General features: G+C 44.8%; 1 protein-coding gene across 4 annotated transcripts in view; it reads left to right on the forward strand.

Moving 5' to 3' along the window:
• BCAT1 (branched chain amino acid transaminase 1) overlaps window positions 1-18,816 on the forward strand; it is an 88,805-nt gene that overhangs the window by 16,672 nt on the left and 53,317 nt on the right. The window contains exons 1-2 of one of the 4 annotated variants that reach the window (XM_070410545.1): window positions 15,922-16,257; window positions 17,364-17,435. The exons of 1 other annotated variant lie outside the window; for it this stretch is intronic. In XM_070410545.1, coding sequence (XP_070266646.1) covers window positions 16,057-16,257; window positions 17,364-17,435 — 273 coding nt within the window. In that variant the 5' untranslated portion in view covers window positions 15,922-16,056. Of the gene's footprint in view, window positions 1-15,921; window positions 16,258-17,224; window positions 17,291-17,363; window positions 17,436-18,816 lie in introns of those variants that run through there. 2 more of the 4 variants (XM_070410547.1, XM_070410546.1) reach the window with 2 other exon arrangements.

Here is an 18,816-nt window from a genome sequence, read left to right on the forward strand (position 1 = left end):
CTGTACTATACATCAATCCATTATATTTAAGAGTGGGCCTCTAAGAAGCCTATAGGAAACTCTGTACATACACTTTGTTCCTCTGGTTGTTTCATTGTTATGTGATGTCAAGTAACACTCCCTCCATGTTCTGCGTGGAGTAGGGTTCGGTATCTGAAAGAGGGACCGCACACAAATGAGAGAGAAATGACACGAGATAATTTTGCAATATCGGGGGATCAGGCGGGCAAGTCCCGAAGGACTTCCACCCACGCTCAGGCTGCTCCAATCTTTTATTGATCTGGAGTAGCCCTTAGGGTAAGGAGGTTTCAATGACACACAGATCAGCAGACAATTTCCAGGAATAGACAAAGTATCTGATTAGCTCATCAGTAGATGATTTCCAGGAATAGGCAGAGTATCTGATCAACAATAATCAACAAGGATCTACATAAGTATCTAAGGAATTAAGTGAACTAAGGTGGGGATGTTGCTTCAACTATTATTACCTAAATTAACTGGGTGGTTCCTAGATTAACTGGGTGGTGCACAGTTCTGACCTTTGCTAGGACTTCAAAGGTTACTAGCTTTTGGGGGTCTGTCTAAACTCAGCTAGTGAAGACAATGAATGGACTCCGGCAACATGACTGCTGTAGATAGTGGGAATGGCACAAGGCATCTAACTGGTGGGGTCAGACCAGACCTGGATTCAGCAACCCTGGTACTTGGGTTCTGGCTAGGAAAGAATTCAGACCCAAGACCCAAACTGTAAGAGAACATTCATTTGGTAAATCACAGAGGTAGAAAAAGTAATTCCTCGAAGAAATGGGCTTAGGAAACGAGTTATGGAGGTAAAGGAAGGGCCCTGGGAGCTGGGGAGTGAGGAAGCTAATGGTAAGGTGCCTGGGGCAGGGAGGGGGGAGGGAAAGGCACTGGTTCCTCTATCCTAGGGTTTTAAGGATTGAGATTTTAGGGGAGACACCAGGGGAAGATCTCAATAGAATATTCAGCAGCTTTTCAGGTGTGTCCTTTTGAGAGGGTTAACATGAAAATCAGGCAGACAGAGCAGGGGGCCAGTGGAAAACAAAGGCAGGTGGAACATAGGCAGGGGTAGACAGGGCAGTTTGAGCAGCCTAATCACAGAAACCAACCAGGCTGAAATAATAAAATGTTTCTGGACTCAAAGCGGGAGGCATGGGAAACCAAGGGAGGGCCTGCAACAATAAGGTGTACTAACACATAGAAACAGAGAAAGTTCAGCATGGAAACAGAGAAAGAACACATAGAAACAGGGAAAGTTCAGATCCATTGCTTGGCAGAAACAATTGAGGGAATCAGTCAGGTGACGACACGGATAGATATGGAAGCAGGCTTGTAGCAAATATATACCCCTGGACTATAAGGCTTTAACGGGCAGCCCATTATTGGGCCCCTTCCCCTTGAGGGGAGTCTGAATCTGCTTGTAATAAATTTTCCACACTTTTGCTTAAATCTTTTGGTCCATGAAGATCATTCTTTGGCATCGAGAGATACGACCCTGGGAAAAACACCTCGGCTCACAGTTCTGGTCATCACGGTCAGGGTCTAGTTCTCCACTGATTGAATGGCTGGCACCAGGGCAGGGGGGTCATTATTCAGTGTAGCTGGTCCTAAGGCTTGAGGCATAGGTGTTATCTCTGTTATGCCCAGATTTCAAGATCCCCATTAGACCATACCAGGGAGCCAGCCGAGTCCGATGCAAAAGCAGAGAGTCTTTTATTCGAGCTAGCTCGGCTCCCCCACCTCGCCGACACAGCAGCAGGAAGCAGAGAGAGTCCTAGCCAGGCGTGAAGAGGAGTTTTATAGGGGGGTGGAGTCAGGGTAGGAGAGGGGACTGTGGGCCCTGCTGATTGGCGAGGCGCAAGTCGGTGTCTCGTTACACAGGATGTGGTCATCTTTATGGTGTGCACTTCCCTTGATTGTCATTGGTTAGTTTAAAGAAATCCTGGGCGTGGCTAGCAGAGGCTTAGGCTTCCTGGAAGAAGGTAGCACATGGCTGCTGCCCCAACATGGAGGATACGGGGCAAGATGGAGGGCATAGCCCTCGCCCTTTCAATCTCTAGGGAGGAAAGGTCCAGGGCATCCTGGTCTTAATCGAATGATCATTGAAATCTAGGGGAGAAAAGTCACCCTGGGGGTGACCTTACAATTGTCTGTTGCTAGGCACCTGGGGCTTTCTGCCCTGGTGACCTCCTGTACCTGACCCATGGTCCTTGCTCTGCTCATGTCTGTCTACATAGAAGTGACTAGGCCAAAATGTTTTTTAACTCTATATCCTCATTTAAGGTGTTATTAATTTTGCAGGAAGAATCACCCAACCTGCATAGCACTTCCTGCCTTTATTCTGTGGTCCCACCAGGGGCAGGAGACTAGATATTTCACCACTTAATCTCCTTGAAAACAGTGTTTAGATTTCCTGAAGCCTAGATCTCTTGTGGCTCATCTCTCCAGTGAATAAACCTGCTGTGTCCTGCTGCAGTCAGGAAAGAATAGTTACCTGGCTGTGCTGGGTGGGCATGGAGACTGGTGGTATAGCCTTCCACACACCAAGGTTACATGCTCTAGCGCAGCGGTTCTCAACTTGTGAGTCGCGACCCCTTTGGGGGTCGAACGACCCTTTCACAGGGCTCGCCTAAGACCATCAGAAAACACATATATAATTACATATTGTTTTTGTGACTAATCACTATGCTTTAATTATGTTCAATTTGTAACAATGAAAATACAACCTGCATATCAGATATTTACATTACGATTCATAACAGTAGCAAAATTATAGTTATGAAGTAGCAATGAAAATAATTTTATGGTTGGGGGTCACCACAACATGAGGAACTGTATTAAAGGGTTGCGGCATTAGGAAGGTTGAGAACCACTGGTTTAGAAAGAAGAGATGTAAGTGGGAAGCTTACTGGGCCCAGTTGAGTGACCCGCAGGCATTTCTAGCCAATAGCATTACTTTTGATAGACTGAGACCAGCACAAAACATCCTCTCAGTCTACTCCTATGCAGAAAAAAGTTAACATAGTACACCTGAGACTGCTAGGCTTGCAAAGGTCTACTGCAAGGCTGGCCCCTGGTTGGTGTCTGGGAATTTAGGTTTCTAGGGGGTTCCCCCAATTCCCTGATAAGAGTGGCTCACTGTGTCTAAACTATTTACACAAACAATGTGGTTTCTGTTGAACATCTGCTTCTGTTCTGGGAGTCGGAAATTTTGGTATGTGCTAGGTATAGGATGCCTTCATGACCAGCCCCCGCCCAATAAAAACCTGAGCACTGAATCTCTAATGAGCTTCTATGGTAGACAACATTTTCCATGTGTTGTTTTAACTTGTTGGTGGAGTAATGAAGAGCATGACTACAGAGAGAGGATTCCTGGAAGCTTGTATCTAGTTTCCTCTGGACTTTGTCCCATTTACCTTTTCCCTGATTTGCCTTGTGTCAAATAAATCTTAGCTGTGAGCACTGTGGCCAATTTTCTAATCTGTCAGATGGGGTTTATGATAATAATATCTACCTTATAAGAGGTGTGATGATTATGAAACATGTGTGGAATGAAGGGCCCGCTGTAGGATGCATCTGATAGAGGGTGATTGTTATTCTGGAGTATGTTGATATAAAGAACATCTTGTGTTTATGTGTTCATGCTCCCGTCTTTTTGTCAGAGTAATACTGACATATCCATTCAAGTAAATTAACTCTCAAATCTTGGATGACACATTTGATGAAAACAGGTTCACATGCCAGCTTATAAAGACCCCTGTTCCTTTCACTAAAGTGTGTGTGTGTGTGTGTGTGTGTGTGTGTGTGTGTATTAGTTTCTTCACTTAATAGACATGAAATAAATTATTTTTGTTTGGTCAAAATTCACATGTTGAATCCTAACTCCCAAATGTGATGGTTTGAGGAGGTGGGGCCTTTGGGAATGACTAGTCCCTCAGGAGTAGGATTAGTGCCTCCTAAAAGAGGCTCCCGAGAGATAATTCACCCCTCCTTTCACTGAGGAGGTAACAAAAAGTCTGCAATCCAAAAGAGGACCCCCCATTAGGCATGCCGGCACCATGACCCAGCCTGCAGAACTGTGAGAAATAAATGTTTGCTGTCTATATGGTGCTGTGCCCGTTTTGATATAGTAGCCTGAACAAACTAAGGTTGTTTCCCTTTCCTTCTCTTCATGCTACCCTTTGATGTGCGCCTGGAAGCCTGTAGAATAGTACACATGACCTATTCTAAAGGCTGAAAGTTGCAGAAGTGAGGAAGGGGCATGGAGTGGAATTAGAGAGGAACTTTACGGTAGTTTATTAAGTTGTGACTAGTGGAAGCTATTAAAACAAAATGCACCAAAGATATATCACATAAAACTTTGCTCCCGCTACAACTATTTTCTTTACAAAGTTTGTCCTTTGGCTGTCTTGAGACGGAGGAATGTTGCTGAATGCCTTATTAAAGAGTACAAAGCTCTCCAAGGTATGTGATATCTCTTATGATCAAGAAAGCAAACCACTGAGAATACATACCAGCTGGTAGGTAACATGCCTGAACACCGCAAGCAGTGTACTGCCTGAAAGCTGGCTTACAAGGAAAGTACAGATCACACTTGTTCAAGGCAGAAGTCCAAGGCCATACTGGCTCTGGGCTCTGTGGCTCCAGTTTTAGAACAGTCTCACATTGAAAGAGTTATCCCTCCTCGGGAACTGTCCATTAATGCTCGCATATTTAAGACATGATGCGGGGAGAATGGGGTTTTAGAGGGATCCCTTGCCCCTTCCACCACTGAGGACATGATGAGAAGTCTGTGACCCAAAAGAGGGCCCTTCATTGTCTGCTCCTATTTTTTGGGTTATTGGCATACAAGTTCTTTAATAATCCTCGTACTATCTCCCTAAATTAGTTCTCATTAGTCTCCTTTATCTTATATTTCTCAAACTTCCTATTTTTTTCTTTCTTTCTTTTTTTTTTGCTGCAAAAAGCTTTATTGTTTCATTTGGTCCGATGCATAGGAGAGGGCTCCAGGGTGGTCAAAGAATGGCTAGTAGTTTCGGGAAGAGGCTCAGGTAAAAGCCAGACACCAGGGGATGCAGAGGGGCCTCTCAAAGGCCTCTGGGCTCCAAAGGCTCCTAATCGTGCTTGAGGGTGAGCCTTTGGAAGAGATACTCGCCCAGCCCAGGCTGGGGGCCAGCCAGCCTGCGGACGTGAGTCAGGTGTCACTCATCTTCTTGATGAGTTTCATCTCCTCACCCAGGAAGTGATTCTCTAGGAGTCACAGGATGAGGGTCTGTGCGGGTAGAACCCAGGGCCTGCAGCTCCAAAAGGGCCTGGTTCAGGCTCCTCTCCAAGGCCAGGGCGGCTTCCATGGCCCTGAGTTTTGCCCACTCATCCTGGGAGGCCTCAGCACCTCCTGAAGAGAATGCGGCCATAGCACTGGTTTTGCAATTTTAAGAGGCGATCAGCGCCCTTGCGCTTCTTCTCTGGCAACTCTCGAATAAATGAGCCACATCTTCGCGGTTGAAATAGAAGCCCAGAGAGAGGTAGGTGCAGGAGGCCCGCAGGTACAGGCTGGCCAGGCGGTTGACCGCAGCCTCCACCTCGGTGGAATAATTCTGACAAATTTGGGAGCAATAAGGAGTTATGGTAGAAAACAAAAAACAAAAAACACCGGTGTGTTGGCTGGTCCGGAGGTGGTTCTGAGGTGGTGACTGGATGAGACGCAGGAGAGTGGCCGGAGGCTGGGAGAAGGGGCATCCCTGGGTCTGTTCTGTCCAAACACTGTTGAAGCAAGAGATAGATCCGGGACTGCCAAGGGCATTTCCAAACTTCCTATTACTAACCCTTACTTACTGTTTACCGCTGACTGCTTTAAAGAGTTATATGATGATGAATTGCAATTTAGATCTGTCATAGCATCTTTTATTTCATCAGACCAAATAGGGTATTATCCTGATAGTTTGAAGTAGCTGGAATCACTGTGGGATAAAACATGTAAACATAAAACACACATACATATACTCACAATTCTAAAACATTTTTTCTTTTTTTAAAAATATAGTTTTATTGATTTCAGAGAGGAAGGGTGAGGGAGAGAAAGACAAACATCAATGATGAGAGGGAATCATTGGTTGGCTGCCTCCTGCACTCTCTATACTGGGGATCAAGCCTGCAACCTGGGCATGTCCCCTGACTGGGAATCGGAATCCAACCATGACCTCCTGGTTCATAGGTTGATACTCAACCATTGAGCCATGACAGCCTGGCAAAATCTTCTTTTTCTCTAGCAGAAGATAGACTGGTAGGGAGAAACAGTTCTTTACTGTTGAGCCTATTTTTATATAATTGGTGATTACATTATTATACATTTACAAGATCTATTTTTTACTTTGTAAAGTAATTACACTCATGCACAAAGTGAATTTACTACTTAAAAGCCATTTGTGGCAATACATTTGCATATTAGAAATCCTGTGACATATCTGTTTTGTATATTAAGACTGTCATATTCTGGGCTTGCTTATAGTGGGGGGAAATGGATGCCATCACTCGTGAGAAAGAGCCTCCAAACCAATTTTTTAAAATAGAGATATACATTAACCAGACTCTTTGAGGAAGTGGGTTATAACTCACTTGAGGACTGCACCAAATCCAAATGTTGAAGAAACCCCAGTGGAAGATGGCTTTTTCTGTATGTTGATCCAGCAAAAGCTAGTGGACCTCCTAGTACAATGGGAGAAGTGCTGGCCATCTGGGGTGGTCACATTGCCAAGAGGATTTTCGGAGCATCTAAGGTCAAACTACCACTTAGAACCCAGCTGGGCAGCAGGATTGTAAGGAAGCCATAGCACAAATTTATAGAGAGGTGAAGTATCTGAATCCTTTCTTCTCACTAAAAATCATAAATAATTTAAGTTTAATAGATGCCAAATTTTCTCAAAACAAAAACCCTTCAGATCTAATTTAAATCTGCACTGTAATAATTATAGCTAACATAAATTAAGATCGCACTCGGCCAGTGATGGCGAACCTATGACACGCGTGTCAGAGGTGACACGCTAACTCATTTTTTTTGGTTGATTTTTCTTTGTTAAATGGCATTTAAATATATAAAATAAATATCAAAAATATAAGTCTTTGTTTTACTATGGTTGCAAAGATCAAAAAATTTCTATATGTGACACGGTACCAGAGTTAAGTTAGGGTTTTTCAAAATGCTGACACGCCGAGCTCAAAAGGTTCGCCATCACTGCACTAGGTACTGGCAGAGGTTTTATGCAAATTCTCTCATTTAGTACTCACGAAAACTCTATTATTCATAGCATTTCACAAATGGAGAAATCGAGACACAGAGAGATTAAGTAACTAGACCAAGCTTGCAAAGCTATTGAATCTGGCATTGTCACTCCAGAAGCTAGATGCTTCACTGCTGCACAACAAGGTTTGCCTATCAGCTTGATAACCGTATGTTAGAACAAAGAAACAATGGAGAAATATTCCGAGTTCAGTAGTTTGTAAAATACTCTAACTTACATATTTCTTTTTTGCCTTTATAGCAAAGGCAGCTGAGGTTCAGAGTCAGTAATGCAAGGTTTGGAGACATGAGGTGACTTGCCCAAGGTCATATATCTACTAGATAATGGGGGTAGAGCTTGAAACAAATCTTGCAATGAAACCGGAACTCACAGCTTAATGAGATTTAGGAAAAATTCCCAGGGGCATTTCAATGTCTATCCAGAAGTATGTGGAAGTTAGAGGAGATAGGCAAAATATGTTGTGACTAGATGAAGGCATTTTTAGTAAGGGTCTATATATCTCAGACACAGAGCCTGAACAAATGGCCATATTGAAAATCTAGTATTGATTTGTTTATTCCTAACACAATGAGTTTATATTTTATTGATTTTTTAGGGAGAGAGAAGAAAGGAGAGGGAGAGAGAGAGAGAGAAACATTGATCAGCTGCCTCCTACACATCCCTTACTGGGGATCAAGTCTGAAACCCGGGCATGTGCTGGGCATGTGCCCTGATGAGGAATGGAACCAGTCACCTTTTGGTGCATGGGATGATGCTCAACCTGAGCCATACAGGCCAGGGAAATCAGTTTTTAATTTAAACAAAAACATGGTGGATTTATACATTCAATCAATTTATTTAAAAAAACTTTTGAGGTTCACATTTGCCTGACTGTACTAAGCACTGGAAATCCAAGAGAATAAAGTCATTGCCCGGACAGGAGGGGACTGGCACAGCAATCAGCAGGGCAACCCTCAAGTGTCCTAACTGATTCAGTAAATGGCGGGTTAAACTAGTGTCTCCAACCTGCAGAACTCACACAGCAAAACTTTCCAAAGCGGCACACAGGACAGGCAAGTGTTAGGAAGCCTTTCAGCTTCCAGGCTCCCCACCTTCATCGAAGTGTTTCCCAAATCTTGCCTGCAGCAGGAAGCACCTTGCCAGTAGTCTTTTCCCACCTCCCATTTTATAACACCCATCTCTCACATGCTACAAAATAAATGCTTTTCTTTCATCCCCTCTAAATTGTCCAGCACGCTGCAAAACCACCAGGGCTAAAGAAAGGAATGGGTCAGATTACTGTATCAGTAAAACCTCTTCCAGTCAAGTCACCACAAACCTGTTATCAGGCTTCCTGTCTTTGTCTTGCTGCTGTTTCACACTCCCTTGCAGGTGCAATAGGACCCTAGAAACAGAAAGGTTTGGTGTGCATGGGATACTCTCCATTCAGAAGCAGCAGGAGCAAGGGCACATTTTCACAGACCCAGCCTTCTTCCATCTCCTTGACTGTGGTCTGCAAATCCCCAGAGCAGTGATGATGGCAGGCCCTTGTTTCATCCAGGTGACAGATCTATGGTATGGCTCCAGGACTATTGCTCCGTATTGATATTTGAGTATTTGAGGTTTCTAAAAGCCATGCCAGGGATAACAAACATATGAGGTGTGCCCTTGGCCCTTTCACCATGAGAAAGCTTGATGGACTCTCTCATCCATTCATGTCTCTCTTGCACACTTGGAATGATCTCAAAGAGGAGGAGGTGATAAGGGCCCTGTTTACTTCTGATGGAGCAAAAGGGACACAGAGAAGTTGGTATTTTATAGTTTCTTGAACATATATGACTCACAGGAAAAGCATTTTCTTGATTTCTTTTTATTTATTTATTTATTTTTTAATATATTTTATTGATTTTTTACAGAGAGGAAGGGATAGAGAGATAGAGAGTTAGAAACATCGATGAGAGAGAAACATCGACCAGCCGCCTCCTGCACGTCTACTGGGGATGTGCCCGCAACCCAGGTACATGCCCTTGACCGGAATCGAACCTGGGACCTTTGAGTCCACAGGCCGACGCTCTATCCACTGAGCCAAACCGGTTTCGGCCATTTTCTTAATTTCTTTGTTAATCCTCACCTGAGGATATTTTTTTTCCATTGATTTTTTTTAGAGGGAAGTGGAGAGACAGAAAGAGAAAAAATATCAATGTGAGAGAGACACATCGATTGGTTGCCTCCAGCATGCACCTCAACTGGTGTCAGGGATAGAGCCTGCAACTGAGGTACATGCCCTTGACCGGAATTGAACCCAGGACCCTTCACTCTGTGGGCCAATGCTCTAACCACTGAGCAATCTGAGCAACCGGCTAGGGCAGGAAAACCATTTTCATCATTCCCAAAAGATTACAGCATCCCAAAATATCTCATTTTCCATTGGTACATACCTTTTAGTTTTTCTTAGTAGGAGTATGTTGTGGATTCTACTACAAGTAATTTCCTCAAAGTAAATTAACCTGCACTCTTAACAGCAGAGCAGCTACTTACGTTCTGGTGTAGAACAAAATGTTCTAAAAAGCAATCCAGGATATAATACCCTGGATGTTTAAAAACAAGTCTCATTTAATTAGGATTAATTTCTCCCTCTTGAAATTATGTGATTATATTTCTGTAAAAAAACAACAAAAACCCCCAAAACCATAAGCTGAATTGTTTCTAAACATGAAATGAAATTTCTAATCTTTCTATCAAGAACCCTTGGTTGTCTGTTTCTCTCTCCACCATCACTCCTTTTCAGGGTACCTGGTGATGACCTAGGCACTTGTACCGGTAAGGGTTTCTTCTGTGTACAAAGGGCATGGGGAGTGCAAATGAGGACAAGGGGAGGGTCAGGTAGGGACAGATAAAGCAAGAGAAAATTCTGACAGGCAGCTCCAGCGCATGTAGAACCCCACAGACTGAGCTCAGGAGGTTGCACTTCGAGACAATGGTTTCAAAGTGGAGAGTGTGCACCTGGGATGTGTAACAGAGACCAGTGGGCGTCAGACGCATTCATTATATAGGTTTATGTTTTCTCCAACATGTAGGAAAAAATTAAATTGTACTTATATTTTAACTCACAATGGCTGACATGGGCACCCTCTGCGCAGCCTGTCAAGTTATCACACTGTCACAGACTCTGAGCTGTGTAGGGGGTGTGGGGGTGGGGCAGGGGCAGTGTCACTGCTCTAAGAGGTCCCTGTGCAGCCTGTGCGGTCACCCTCCCTTAGCAGGTTGTGATTGTGATTATGGGAACCTGGTTAAGGAGATTTACAGATTATGTCAGCCTGTGTTCACTGATAATCCTTACAAAAGGGACAACTGGTTTTAAAAGATTTCTGCAAACAAAAAATAACAGCAGAAAGCCAGAATAAAATATTAGTTATATAAAAACCAGAAAACAACAAAAAGTAAGACAGAGCTAATATTTTTCCATTTCTTAGTATAAGTTCTTCATTATCCATGTTCTGAGATAAAAATAGCAATGCTGTAGTCAGAACTGACAAACAGTGGGGCACAAGATATTGGTACCATCAATAAGACTGTTTAAAAGATATATTTATTATCATTTATAATTCCTTGGTCCTGTGCCTTTAGCCAAGGATGGTACAAGAAAACAATCATAATTAGGAAGATATTTTAAAATGCTAATCATTTCATGTTTATCTCATCTTTTTTATTCTTATTTTTGTGTATGACATGTATTTGGTTATTTTCTTAAATAACAGAATAAACATGTTAGGCTTGCATGCTGTTTGGGTTAACATCGCTATAAAATCGATCTGCTACATTGTCTGGGCTCAGCTGAGTAGTTTTAGTCTGGGGTCTACCATGTGGTTTCAGTCATCTGAAAGCTTAAGTGGACTGAATGTTCAAGACAGACGTTTCACATGGTTGGCAGTTGATGCTGGATGTTGGCTGGGAGCTTATCTGGGACTGGTGACTAGTGAGCCTGCACATGGCTCTCCATGGGGCTTGGGCTTCTTACAGCCTGGTGGCTGGGTTCCAGATGGGGAAGTCTCAAGAGCCTTCAAGAGGAAGAAAGCAAAAGCTCCCTGGCTAGTTAAAATGTATGTCTAGACTTGGTACGGCACCACTTCTACACTTCTGCCATATTCTATTCGTCAGAGAGTCACAGGGCCCACCTAGATTCAGAAGGGTGGGGGGAAATAGACCACCTCATGATGGGGTTGAGCAGAAGAGCATATGCAATGAAAGATAAAAGGTTGAAGCTATCTTTGGAAAATGCATTCTGATCTTTGGAAAATAGAAGATGCCACACATGATCAAATTATTATTAATAGGAGTGCAGAAACATAAAATTTAGAGTCATTGGAACTGAAGGCAAGATGACCAAGCTTGTGGTCAAACTGACTTGACCTACAGCTGTTTGATCTTGGGAAATGTAGCCGACCTCTCTGGAAATCCATGAAATAGAACCTATGGTGTGTGGTGGTGGTGTTGGAGGGGGGCTCTTTGGGGTATTAGATAAGAAATGTGTACCCAAAGTGCCCAGAATATCATAAGTGGCTGAGCCTCTGGCAGATATTATTCTGCCCACAGCACAGCCCAGCCTGGAAACGGTAGCTGTGGGCGCCAGGTAATGACGTCATGTAGCAACGCCCAGCTTCCTCTCCCTAGCTACTAGCCTCTTTGCACTTTCCTCAGCCCAGTAACACGACTTGCTTTATAGCCAGGTGCAAACATTTTACACTTTAACCGAAAGTCTGTGAAGCATTTTTCCCATGCCTATCTCATTTTATCCTCACAGAAGTCCTGGAGTAGGTAGAGAGGAGACTCGGTGGAATCCTGTTTTCATTAGCCCGAAAACAGAGATTTAGAAAGCTTAGACATTTGACCTGACTGAAAAGAACTAAGAAATGGTGGACCATGAAAATGACTTCAGGTTTTCTCACTGCACAGAATATAGTCAAACACTGCTGCAGTTAAATATTTTACCCTTTGTTCTTTCTGTGTGATCTACAATAATAATCTGCTTCATGTTATTTACTGCTGTGTTGCTGACAATTCTCTGAAAGAGAAGTTGGGGTGCTTCACTGGGCTGGAAAAAGTTTAGCTAAATCAGAAAGCAGGTCTAATTAAGCAAGTTTATTCTCTCTATATAAAAGGCTAAGTTGACTCACGCATGCATGATACATATAAAGCTCTTGCTGGTACCAATCGCACACGTATGTTTTGATCTGTCATTGTTGATCGTGAATTTGGTTGACACTTCTAGTATAGAGAAAGGGTGAATAGTGATATTAAAATATTTCTTCTAATTAATTTCCTTTCAATGTGCACAAATTCGTGCACCCGGCCACTAGTATAATATGATATAATACTAGAGGCCTGTTGCACGAAGAGATTCATGCAGTAGGCCTTCCCTTCCCCTGGCTGCCGGCACCGGTTTTCCTCCGGCACCCGGAACCCAGGCCTTTGCTCCGGCCAGAGCCTTCAGTCTTCCTTGCTCCAGCCAGAGCCTTCAGTCTTCGCTTTGCGCCTACGTATGCAAATTATCCACCATATTTGTTGGGTTAATTTGCATACTCTCCTGATTGGCTGGTGAGTATAGCAGAGGGTTGGTCAATTTACATGTTTGTCTATTATTAGGTAAGATGATATGATATGATATAATATGATATGATCCTATATAATAAAAGGGTAATATGCAAATCAACTGAAACGGCAGAACGGCCGGTCGCTATGACTCGCACTAATCACCAAGGGGCAGACACTCTATGCAGGAGCTGCCCCCTGGTGGTCAGTGAGCTCTCACAGGGGGAGCGCTGCTCAGCCAGAAGCCGGGATCATGACTGGTGAGCACAGCAGTGGTGGTGGGAGCCTTTCCTGCCTCCACGCCAGTGCTAATGATGTTTGACTGATGGTTTAGGCCCCCTCCTGGGCCTAAGCCAGCAGTCGGACATCCCCTAAGGGCTCTCGACTGAGGAACTCCCAAGTGCACAAATTTTGTGCACCAGGCCTCTAGTATAGTATAGTATAATATAATATAATATAATATAATATAATATAATATAAATATTTATCCTCTAGATCTTTGCTTAAGAATCTTGATGGAAAGCCTTTCCAGGCCTTTCTAAGTGTGTTACATTCTATTATTAGAGGCTCTGAAAGTGTAGGTGGCACTTTAGATTTGCAATTTTGCCTTTGTGAGATTAGTTACATCAGTAAAATTTTTCTACCTGGCTGGAGGCAATTCATGATAATGGGATGGATGTGAAGTTACATTGCATCCCCAGTACCTAGGTCAGTGCCTTCACACATGTTACATACATCAAAATATGTCAGATAGATGTTTTTACTGTTAAGTACTTACTGCTCAAGAAAGAGGTAGAATGAAAAAGTATATACTATATTTAGGAGTCATCAGTGTATAGATACAACCATGAAAATGCACAGGAAGCAATGCCATTGGGTTGAGCAAAATGAAGGCTATTAGGAACCTTGTTTTGGTGAAATCATTGGACAAACATCAAACTATAGTCACTTGAAGGGGGAAGAAGTAGGAGCAGTTAATACAGGTGGCATTTTCAAAGATTTTGGCTCGAAAGGGAGGAAAGGTAGAGGTGGCACTGTGCTTATTCTTTCAGAACACCAGTCTTGTATTATGTATGCTTTCTTGACTGAAAAGGGTGGATTTATAGGTAACTTTTAAAATAGCAAGAAAATTGTCCTGCTGGTGTTGCTCAATGGTTGAGCATCAACCTATGAACTGGGAGGTCACTGTTTGATTCTGGTTAGGGCACATGCCCAGGTCTCAGGCTCGATCCTCAGTAGAGGGCATGCGGGAGGCAGCCGATCATTGAGTCTCTCTCATCATTGATGTTTCTCTCTTTCTCCCTTTCATTTCCTTTCTGAAATAAATAAAAATATATTAAAAATAGCAATAAAAATGAAAAAAAATGAAGTTGTGTAGTGGCTACCTTTAAAACAATCACAGGCTCTGAATTAATGTCATGTGTAGACATTTAAATCAACCTTCGGAGTGCAAATAAGTTGTTTATAATTATTCAACCCAGGGTTTCTTTTTTTTCTTTCTTTTTTTTTGGTTAATCCTCACCTGAGGATATTTTTTCCATTGATCTTTATTTTTTTAGAGAGATTGGAAGGGAGGGGGAGAGAGGGAGAAGAGAGAGAGAGGGAGGGAGAGAGAGAGATCATATGAAAGATACTCATGGGTTGGTTGCCTCCTGCACACAAGCATCCTGATGGGGATGGGGATGAACATGCATCCCAGGTACCTGCCATTGACCTGGAATCTAACCAGGTAGTACATGGGCCCATGCTCTAGCCATTGAACACACGGGCAGGGCAAGAGTTTCTTATTCTTAAGCTTCGGGCAGGAGTCTCAAACTGGCAGCTATAGTGTTTACATAGTCTTTATTTTTTTATTTAAAAACTAGAGGCCCCGTGCACGGATTCATGCACTGGTGGGGTCCCTCGGTCTGGCCTGTGGGGATTGGGCCAAAACCGGCAGTCCAACATCCCCTGAGGGGTCCCGGAGTGCAAGAGGGCACTCTGCAAAGTTGCTGTCACTCGGCAGCTCCTGCGTTGAGCATCTGCCCCTGGTGGTCAGTGCATGTCATAGCTACCAGACAGTCGGCTGGTTGGTGGGTTGCTTAGGCTTTTATGTATATAGATTTGATTTTAAATTTTCTTTAAGAAGAGACTCCAGGTTTCCAGTGACACATTTTGATGACGGGACCTGCCTGGGCTCTATGGTCCTTGGAGCCTGGGACTCCACCCCAGTAAAAGAGGCTTTTCTTTGCCTTGTGGAAAGGGGAGGGGGAGAGGAAGAAGGATGTGTTGTTTTTTTGATAAGATTACAGCTGTATTATCTTTAGGGCTGTATAAAGTCAACTCTAAAACCAGACCAGGTTTAATTGCTTTTACCCAAAATAAACTGCCCTCCTCCCTTCCCTAGTTCAAGTCAGCCCAAGTCATCACTTCCTATTACTTTAAAAGCCTTTTTGAAGGCTCATAGTGTAGGCTGACATTACCCTATTGCCAGGGGAACACACCAGAGGAGACAATAGATATTACATCTTTCTATTCCAGTAGTAGTTCAAGCATCACTTTCCCAGTCCTCTTTCTAAATATTGCTCTCCCAGGCCTATATCGGAAAACTGTCAAAACAGTTTCATTGGGAGCCCTTGGTAGTCCCTTTTGGCTGAAAATGATGAATATGTGGGTAGAAACAGCTCTCAGGGAATATGAGCCTGGTAGCCCTGCGACACCTCAAGTTATAAATCCGACTGACTTAGTTTGCACAAGGAGGTCGGTGGCAGATAAGAGCCCATGCAAACTGTCCGATCCTGGCTGCAAACTCTCGTGGGGGCGACGGGGGCGGGGAGTGGGAGGGGGCGGAGACGGGAGGGGGGGGAGGATGGTGATGGTGGGGGGTGGGGGTTGGGTTTGGGGATGGGACAGGACTGCCTTTTGTCTGTTTGCCAACGGGAAATTTGGCCTATGTAAATATATTTCCTCGAGGTTGCCTTTGCCATAGCCGAAGGGCTTTCGGGCCGCTCACCCAGGGGTAGTTTAATAAATAAGGATGCTCGCGAAGTGCCTGCACTCCGAAAGGCACTCCAGGCGCTCCCCGCTGGCACGAACTCTTGTGCCCTGCCGGAGACTCAGTGGCCGGGATTAGGGCTTTGCTTTTCCCGCCCGAAGAGGGACCAGGCGGGCGGAGGCTCCTTTCTCTGGGATGCTGTGTGGTTCCTTGCGTCTTGTCCTTGCGCAAGGCCCCTGGCGGTGGCAGCCCCGGTGGCAGCCGGTGCCACGCGGTCCGTGCGCCAGAGCTGGGTCGCGCCGCCCGCTTTCACATCCAACTGCGCCCTGCGCGCCGCCACAGCCGCTCCTCGCTGCCCTGCGCTCCCGGAGGCTCCCCATGGCCAGCCTGCCCCAGGTACCTCGATCTTGGGAGTTTGAGGAAGGAGGGGGTTTGAGGAAGGGGGCAGATTAGACTCTGGGTCTTGGAAGCGCGCGGGCCTGGCTGGACTCATTGCCGCCTTGCCTGCAACATCCTGCTTCACCTTGCACCGCTGTTCCGCCTGCACAGAGGCATCCCCTCTTCCCGCAGCCCTGCCCGACATCCAGGGTCCCCAGCCGGCGACCTGCGCCTCGGAGAGTCCCCGCCAACCAAGTCCAAAGCCCCACCGTGACCCGCCGGGAGCTCGGCGCCCACAGCCGTTGGGGAAGGGAGGGTCGCCATGGAAGCCGCTTTGGGGAAGGAGGCGGGAGCGGGATTTCTGGGCTGCCAGTACCGACAGCCACATCCTGCGTGCCTTCGGGCCCCCCTCTCCCGCAGCCTTCTTCCTCCTTGAATCCCTTTCTTCCTTCTCTGCCATAGTTACTTAGCAGATTAGGTTGTATTTGTTTTATTTCATTTATTTTTTTGAAGGTCTGCATCTTTTCTCAATTCGCCCTTCTCCCATTGTGTCCCTCAGTATCTTTTAGATGACGCCCAACTCCAGGAGGTTTTGTCCTTGGCGCTTGGGTTCGCTGTGTCTGTGCGCCGGCCTCCGAGGACCCTGCCTCCGAGGACCCTCCCGGGAGAGAAGGGCTCCCTCTCCTCCCTGGGCTGTTCCAGCTTGGCCATTGTGCGCCTGTGATTGACAAGACCGCGAGGCTGGCGCGCCCAGGAGATTTTTCTATAAATGGCTTAAAGCCCTAGTCTAGACGACTTACTGGGATATAAGGGACACAATTACCTTCCTGTTCGTTGCTGGTGAACCTTGGCTCTGTGGGGGCGAACCTGGATTTTAAGCAGCCTGCTCTAAGCCAGCGGCGGCGGACAGAAGCAGCCACGGCCTGGGGCAGGGTGGGGGGGTGAAGGGCAGCGCTCTCCAAGGCGCTCTCCTTGGGGCTGTGCCTGGGTGTTCCTTCCATCCTCCTTTCTCTGCTTGTTTGGGTGCCGCTGCAGAGCCCACCTGGTAATGGTGAGTGACAGTGAATACCCCAGGCCCCAGTTACCCACCTGGCTTGGCTTAATGGATGTCATTCTTCTTTAAGGACTGCAATAATGGATGCTTGGAGGAATGTATGGGAGAAGCAGGATCAAAACCGGTCATGGGAACGTTGAAGGTAAGTCATCTGCCTGAGATTCCGTGAGACAACAATTCGACTGGATAAATTCATTGCTTGTTGACATTTTGGGTCGATTTTCACCGTGCGGGTTATACAGTAGTTTGATATGCTGCTGTGCATTTTAAATTCCACTCTTAGGGGGAAAACAATTTGGGGAGCCGGAGTACATTCATCACATCTAAAACTACAGGGCAGTTCACTACTTGCAGTATTTCATAAATCATAACTTTCTCTTGGCAAGTAATCAATTCGTGACTATTCACCTAAAGGTTTATCTGATTGTATAATAAGTGTCACCTTTACTCCACTTCTGGAAAGATTTAAACTCATAATTTTTTTTTTAAGCAGCGCCTAATATTTTACATTTAAAGTGTTGTGTTTTCTTCTTTCCTCTCTGAATTGTGGGTTTATGTATTAAATCTCATACTTCACAGAGGAATAGCGAGGGGCAACTGAGAAAGAATCTTATTCAAGTAGAATAAGGGCATCATGAAAATACAAATGTGAAGTATGACTTTCTCTATAAATCACTATAGTCCCTCCCCAACCCTGGAGGGTTTGCTGCTTCTCTTTAGGCTGGTTCTGCTCTCCTGCTGCCTGTCTCAGTCACTATCCATTGTCAACCATAGCACAGCGTGTCCTCATGACCTCACATCCTGGCAGGATGCAGAGAGGGAGTGAACCTTGACTCATCAATTTTACACACACACCCAACTCTTACTGAGTACCAGGCACTGTGCTGGACAGTGGATGTCCAAAAATACAGGCAAGACAAAGTCTCTGCTCTCAGGTTTTTTTAAAAAATCAAAACATTAGAATATAGTCATTCCCTCATTAAAATAAGTTTGTGAATTTTATTGTCCATATTATTCCTGGTCCTTTAGAGATAATATCCTCTACAACCTTGTAGCCGATTTGCTTCTAATACATTTTTGGGAACTTAGATGTTGAGATGGGTTTTTGAGAGAGTAAGATAAAGGGGACTCATACTTGATCATCTCTAAGGGTTATCTTATACAGTCAATAAATTCCTCAAAGGGTATAGATAAATACAACTTTCCCCAGAAGTTCATTATACTTTTTTTTTTTTTTTGAGAGTATGTTTATTAGAGTTGGGGACAGTGAAACAAGGAAGGGCTTAGGATAGAAGAAGCAGCAGGAGAGGCCTAGGTGGGGCTGCTTCGCTCCCTAGAAATGTCATAGGAAAGAAATGAACCTTGGTGAGACTGCTTTGGCTCACTGAGAAGTCACAGAAAAGTGGAAAATGGGCCTTGGAGACAAGCTTAGGGGGTTAGCCCAGGACTTGCTGCCACTGCCCATGACACTCCTGGTTGCTAGTCTCCTAGGACCCTTAGTGTCTAGGACAGCCGTGGGCAAA

This window comes from Myotis yumanensis, unplaced genomic scaffold (assembly GCF_028538775.1).
Source record: "Myotis yumanensis isolate MYYU_CA2020_CCGP unplaced genomic scaffold, mMyoYum1.0.hap1 SCAF_3, whole genome shotgun sequence".
Taxonomy (NCBI): Eukaryota; Metazoa; Chordata; class Mammalia; order Chiroptera; family Vespertilionidae; genus Myotis; species Myotis yumanensis.